We start from the raw sequence: 7,500 nt of genomic DNA on the forward strand, positions 1-7,500 counted from the left end.
GGACGAGAAGGAAAGAAAGAAAGAGAGAAAGAGAGAGAGAGAGAGAGAGAGACAGAGGAAGAAAGAAAGAGAGAGAGAGCGAGAGAGAGAGGGAAAAAAAACTTTATACTCTAATCCATTTTTCAGAACAAAAAACATCTGGGCCATGAATCCACTAATCTGCTATTAAATCCTGGGATTTGTTGAAAAACACTGAGATTAAAGAGAAGAAGTCTGAAAATGGCCAACTGCTGGGTACGTGTGTGTGTGTGTGTGTGTGTGTGTGTGTGTGTGTGTGTGTGTGTGTGTGCGCGCTAAGGCACATATGCTTGTGTGTGTCTTTATTGTGGTATTAATTCAGGTTGTTTGCGTTTGGGCTGCCTGCTTGGTATGCTCATTTAAGAGGCTTGTCTAATCTCATCTGTGCTACATCCTGCTTGTCAGAGGGACGCTTGTTCACTCGCTCCCTCTCTCCATCACTCCGTCTCTCCATCATTCCCTCACTCGTTTGCTATGCGCTTGTGTGTCTCCGACTCTATTCAACGCTGTCAGCGTACAATACTTTCCGTGCCCACCTCAAGCTTTTCTCCCCTTCTCCCTCTCTCTTTCTCTTTCTTTCTCTCTCTGCCAACAATGTCTTCTCTCCTTCTGCTCTCATCCAGAAGGAAAAAACTAAAAGCCCAAAGAGGCACAATGCAGCCCTGCGGCACCACTCAGACAAAGATGAGGAAGAGCCCAAAAATACACATCAATCAACGCTAATCATCGAACAAGTGGCCAAGCTGTGGAATATGTGCTGGTTTTGATTTAGCTGGATAGAGGACGCATACTGTAAAGAGAACACGATGTGTGTGTGCGTGTGTGTGCGTGTGTATGTGTGTGTGTATGTGTGTGTGTGTGTGTGTGTGTTTGATGTGCATTGTGACTGGGTGTGTAGTGAACTCAATAGCACATCTTCTGTGTGTGTGTGTGTGTGTGTGTGTGTGTGTGTGTGTGTGTTGCCACTGTGCAACTGTGAGAACAGAGGAGAAGCCCACTTACTGCACAACGGCCTAATTTATCTTGCTTAACATCAGCACAGGCATGTGATAAAGACTCCTGAAGACGTGTTTAGGACCATAATCAGCTCAGACGGCTCAATGCTCAGTGAATAATTACAGTATCCGGTTGCAACCGTGCCATTTACTGTATCTGCACAAGCCTTTTATATTAAACTGAGTGGGTGCAGAATAAGGTAACATCTCTTAGACATACACAAACAAACAGCTCATACTCAGTGGCAAGCAGTGAGTGGAATGGGGTTACAGTAGGGTTGTGTTCCTGTGTGTGTGTGTGTGTGTGTGTGTGTGTGTGTGTGTGTGTTTATAGTACTTGTGGGGTATTTACCAGGTGAGCTGACACTATATGTGTGTGTGTCGGTGTTGTATGACGGAATAGTGTGTGTCCGTGAGTGTGTTTGTGGAGGACCCATGAGGTGCTTACCTATGAAGCTGACTCTGCTGTATTGAACATGTATGAGTGTGTATAGGTGTGTGTGTATGTGTCTGTGTGTGTGTGTGTGTGTGTGTGTGTGGGACTCGTGAGGCGCTTACCTATGGAGCTGAGTCGGCTGGTGGGGCCTCCGGCGCTGGAGGGGGCGTTGCTGTGCTTGAGGAGCCCGGAGCCCAGCTTCAGCGAGGGGACCTGTGGGGAAGCGGGGGAGGTAGGTGACTTGCTCTCGGCTGTCTTAGGCTTGGCGGACAGGTTCAGGGGCTGAGCAGCGCCCTCTTCCTGCAAAAAGCGAAACAGCAACAGCAGCGGTTTGGATGCCGGCCATCTAACTCTGTTCTGTTGTTAAACCCGTGCAAGAGAGAGACATGTGACGGGGCCCGGGGTCGGGGCCCTTGGGATGGGGGAGCTATTGGACGTTTGTAAAGCCGTGCTGGAAAAATGGGGAAGAGGGGGGGGGGGGGGCTGTTTCGGTGTTGTGGCCAATCAAGCAAAAGTTTGGTTTCCCTGTTCAGGATATTTTGGTGTCAACTCTGAACAATTCTTTGTAAAGTGGTATGACACGAAAACAATTCTACTGTCTTTTCCAACTTTTGCTGGTTTTTATGACAACACACGAATAAGCATGCTCAAACACATACTGTATATACATGCACCCACAGTAATACTGAAACATAGAGACACAGAGACACACACACACACACACACACACACACACACACACACACACACACACACACACACACACGCGCGCACACATTCCTCTGAGACTTTTCTAGGACCTTTCCCTAACTGACAGCCATAAGCCAATAATACATTTATAACAATAATACAAGTTTTAAGCACGTTGCAGCAAATACATAAACAGATAGACACAATTGTTGTCTGTGTGAACAACGAACAATAAACATGCCTGGAATCACAGATGTCCCCCCTTAGGTTTTGTCTTCCCAGGCAATGGACCACTGTAGGTTTGACACCTCCTGACATCCCCCCCCCCCCCACCCTTCCAAATTTAGCACACACACACACACACCACTGTAAATGTATTAACCAGGATACACTGCTGTGGTGACACCCCCCCCTGCCAACTTCATAATCAGGTTACAGGAAGTGATTTCGGTCACATGACAAGGAGAGTGGGGCACTGGGACCTAACGTGGCAGATGTGTGCCAGCTTGTGATTCCAGAACCTTCCTACTGAGAATGGCGGAATGAGGGGTGTGTAGTTCTGTTCCCCCTATAGCGGTGAAGGTGTCGAGCCTATCATGTCCACGTGAGGATGTGAACGGGCCAATGTGCAGGGCCATCCTGTCAACAAGCAAGATCTGCCAAAAAACAATCACAGGTGCTAACACGCTTAGGTGTTTAAATCCTGCTGGGGGCAGATACAGTGACACGAACATCTCTCCCTCCCTCTCTCCCTCTCCTTCTCCCTCTCCCTCTCTCTCTTTCTCTCTCCATCTCTCTCTTTCTCTCTCCCTCTCTCTATCTACAGGCTACGCCAGCTTGGGAACCTTCGGCAGATGCTGGCATGACTCGATTAAGACCTTGCCACCCAGCGCAGGGAGGCCTAACAGGATTCCCATCATTAAGAGACAAACGCGGGTGTGGGGTGGGGTGGGGTGATGGGAAAACAGCGGGAAGATCTCTTCATTGGAAGACAATGGGCTGCAGAGAACACCCAGACATTCCGAAGAGGATTCCGGAAGGAGTGAGACAGAGAAAGGCTTTGGAATCTTCCGGAATCCTGACCCTCATTGTCTTCCAACGAGGAGAGACGTAGGGGAAAGTGATTATTTATTACAGATAATTCCCTCTCTGTCTCTCCCATTCTCTCTCCCATTCTCTCTCCCTCTCTTCCCGATGCTCCAGGCTATTGTTCCGGCGGAGCTTCCGGAGGGTGAAATCCTCGGGGTGGGAATGTGGCCAACGGCGGTGATGGCTGACGATCATCATGAGGAGGCCCAGCCAAAGGGAGGGAGGGGAGGAGCAGGAATTAGCCAAGGCTGAGCTGAGATCAGACGCTTGTCTTTGGGGCTTCTGGGGCCTCTGACTCGGCCCCCCCAGCGAGCAGATCAGGGACCAGTGGAGGGTGACGGTGGAGAGTGGCTGTGATCAGGATTATGGAGATTATGAACTGATTCAGGATCAGTCATTTGAGAAACACCTGCTTCCACGGCTCTTCTGGATGCCTGTTGTGCAGCTGTGGCCCAACTGGTAGAGCCAGTGCTAGAGCAGGATGGCAACAGCATCTAGACCTGACGTTTGATTTCTTGGGAGAACACATACAGAGTGCTCTGTTGAACTGTATTGTTACATGTGTCACTTCATATAAAACTATCACCATGCATCACTCTGGCTGGCCATAAACTGTCAAATATGAAAGCCAGATATGAGGCTGTCACACATACTACAATGCCTTATTTAATAGCATGTAGTCAATGACATGGTAATACATATGATATAATACCCATGTATTAATTGGGCATGTTGTCACTGGCTCAGGGAATGGCTCGTGAGCAAGAGAGTAATTTGTCATGAGTCTCCATGAAGACAACACGTCTTGACTTGTCATGTGCTGTTAAACTAGTGATTATGATTAAAGTGATTTAGTGTGCAGTGGCAGCATAAGGAGGGAACGCCACCGCAACTACACCAGAGGACAAGATGCTGCCTCTTAGCAACACACACACACACACACACACACACACACACACACACACACACACACACAATAATGTGTCTTATCAAAGCAATTACATGCCACTGAGGACAAGTGTGTGTGTGTCCAGGAATGGTTTATGCCTACAGGAGAGCCCTGTTTTGCCCCAACATCCATCACTCTCTCTCTCAAGCCCAGAGACTAAAGGACAAGTAATCAAAGAAGCAGAACAAGATAGGGAGAGAAAACAAAGAAAAGAGAGAAAGAGATGAAGAGAAAGGAACGGAGAAAGAGAAAGGCAAAGAAAGAGCGAGCCTTCCAGTGCCTAACCTTCTCTCTGTCTCTGACACCACAGAGGAGACGTGTTTCATTGCACACAGCAGGGAGAGAAGCCAGACCCTCTCTGCACTGGTCCAGAGGTGTGCTGCCAACAAGCGTGCAGATGGAATACCCCCCCCCCCCCCCCCCCCCCCCCGATTCCAATCTTCTTCCTGTTCCTGTGTGGGCATGTCGCGGCCAAGGTGGAAATATTAGTGTCAGGCCAGCGTAGACTCAGGAAAAGTCTAAAGAAACTCCCCGCTGCCTCTATGCCTGGGACACTGAGGGATGGATGTGCCAAAGGGATACGGTGTGTGCGCGTGTGTGTGTGTGTGTGTGTGTGTGTGTGTGTGTGAGCACCTGAGTGGTCTTGGCTCCCCCCAGGGTAAAGCACTTAAGGAGTGTACGCCTGAGTCCAAACAGCTGTCACACAGCAGCCAAGCCGGCCCACATCAGAGGGGCTGAGAAAGCCCTCGGAGAAAGGGAAGCAGGGCCACTGAAAAATGCATAGCGTAGCATGCCCATACAAAAGACAGAGAGAAGGAGAGAGTGGGGGGACCAGGGTGTGTGTGTGTGTGTGTGTGTGTATGAGAGACCTGTGAAAGAAACTGGAGAAATCTGTAAGTTCCTTATCAGTGATGGGAATCTGTGATCTGCATCAAAGTGAATGTATTGCATGTGATTCTGTGTGAAAGTCAGCCAGCTTCATTAAGCTGGAGAGGGACAGAGCACAGTAGTGTCACGAGAGGAGGATGCAGGGAAGACAGGAGAGGAGGATGAAGGGAAGACAGGAGAGGAGGATGAAGTGAGGACAGGAGAGGAGAGGAGGATGAAGGGAAGAGAGGAGAGGAGGTGAAGTAACGACAGGAGAGGGGGATAAAGAGAGGAGAGGAGGTGAAGTGGAGACAGGCGAGGAGGATGAAGGGGGGAGAGGAGAGGAGGATGCAGTGAAGAGAGACGAGGAGAGGAGAGTAGGATGAAAGGAAGAGAGGAGAGGAGGATGCAGTGAAGAGGGGAGAGGAGGATGAAAGGAGGAGAGGAGAGGTGGATGAAGTGAAAGACAGGAGAGGAGGATGAAGGGAAGACAGTCACAGCTCTCTCTCATTGATCCAGGCTCCTGACTGAGACTATGGCCGTTCAGTGAAATGGTAGTGTGTATGTGTGTGTGTTGTGCAATAATAAGTGTGTTCCTCTAACAGATCCCATGGGCAGACTATGCTTCCCTCTGAGCCTATGCACTGTGGTGTGTGAGGGAGGTCCACTGGGGGCAGTGTGTGTCCATTGAATCAGCTGCTGGGAGTCCACTCTCCTAACCCCGCCCCTCACTGGCTCATGGGCAAAGGTCACGCCCCCTTCCTTTAGCCATATATATGCTAATAAGGCAAGGGGACATGGACCATGTGTCAGAGGAGTGTGTGTGTGTGTGTGTGTGTGTGTGTGTGTGTGTGTGTGTGTGTGTGTGTGTGTGTGTGTGTGTGTGTGTGGTTAGGGGGTAAATAAGGGCAATCTGGGTGTGTGAGGGTCATTGTGGGTCAGAGCTCATGATCTAAAACACTCTGGACTAACCCTAGGTGCCTCAAAGAATGAAGTGTGAGTCTGTGTATGTGTGTGTGCAGACGTGTGTATGTGTATGTGTATGTGTGTGTGTTTGTGAAGAGAGAGAGACAGAGAGAGAGAGAGGAGGATAGCTGATGTCAAGAGGCCATACCACTATGGGTATTCAGCAGCATGTCTACACTCCTGTGTCCATTACGGATGACATAGGGCTGAAATGTGTGTGTGTGTGTGTGTGTGTGTGTGTGTGTGTGTGTGTGTGTGTGTGTGTGTGTGTGTGTGTGTGTGTGTGTGTGTGTGTGTGTGTGTGTGTGTGTGTGTGTGGTTATTGTCAGGGGATACCCCATGGTTGTCCATCATTGACCTCAGGTTGAAATTCATGGCGATTTTCTTCCGCGTGGATTGAGGTGTTGTGGGTTGGGAGTGATGGGGGTGAAGAGGGATTTCTGTAAGTGTGAGTGTGTGTGTCTGTGTGTCTGTGTGTGTGTGTGTGCGTGTGTGTGTGTGTCTGTGATCTCCTGCATCAACAAAACACATCCTCTTATGCAAATGTAAACCCAACATTACAGACATACTCACACATTTTTATATTCACTAATTCTTAGACAAAGAGCCTAATAAAAAAAAAGAAATCTCCAAAAATGATCTAACACACACATTTGCAAGGCTACACTGTGCTACTTTAGTTTCCTTTCCTTTGCCTCTTCTTCCTCTCCCTCAGTTCTCCAAATACACACACACACACACACACACACACACACACACACACACACACACACACACACACACACACACACACACACACACACACACACACACACACACACACACACACAACAGACACACACACACACACACCCACACACACACACACACACAGACACACAGACACACAGACACACACACACACACACCCACACACACACACAAACACAAACACACGCACATACATACATACAGACAGACAGACAGACCCTGGCGTGTGTACCTTGTGCTTGGGCGGTGGTGTGGAGCTGCGGCTCTTGTCATGGCCGCTGGTGGGGGAGTGTGTGCCGCCCAGGTTGGCTTGAGACAGGCCGCTGTGCTTGGCCCCCGGAGACACCTGCATGGCTGCCAACTGCGCCGCATAGAGCTGCTGCAGCACGCCAGAGAGAGAGTGAGGGGGGAAGAAAGAGAGAGAGAGAGAGAGAGAGAGAGATAGAGAGATATAAAGAGAGATAGAGAGAGAAAGAGAGGATGAGAAGGAGAGGGAGAGAGAGAGATAGCAAGAGAGAGAGGGAGAGAGAGAAAGAGAAAGAGAGGATGAGAAGGAGAAAGAGAGACAGATGTTATTTATGGAACCAGCACTGAGATCTTTCTATTACTGCACCCTTAAAACATATGATGCATGAGAACCTCCAATGCAGACAATGGACCAATGCAATCCACATGTATCACTTCCTCAGATAAAGAGGAAAACAGCAAGACATTGAGAAAGAGAGAGAGGGGGAGAGAGA

General features: G+C 49.2%; 1 protein-coding gene across 1 annotated transcript in view; it reads right to left on the reverse strand.

Moving 5' to 3' along the window:
• Window positions 1–7,500, reverse strand: part of sox5 (SRY-box transcription factor 5) — a gene marked incomplete at its 3' end in the record, with an annotated part of 96,292 nt that overhangs the window by 9,170 nt on the left and 79,622 nt on the right. Inside the window, exons 9-10 of the mRNA XM_080851449.1 lie at window positions 6,993–7,139; window positions 1,572–1,749 (exon numbers count right to left, since the gene is read on the reverse strand). Coding sequence (XP_080707575.1) covers window positions 1,572–1,749; window positions 6,993–7,139 — 325 coding nt within the window. The remainder of the gene's footprint in view (window positions 1–1,571; window positions 1,750–6,992; window positions 7,140–7,500) is intronic.

Source organism: Sprattus sprattus (genome assembly GCF_963457725.1).
Source record: "Sprattus sprattus genome assembly, chromosome: 14".
In the NCBI taxonomy this organism is placed as follows: domain Eukaryota; kingdom Metazoa; phylum Chordata; class Actinopteri; order Clupeiformes; family Clupeidae; genus Sprattus; species Sprattus sprattus.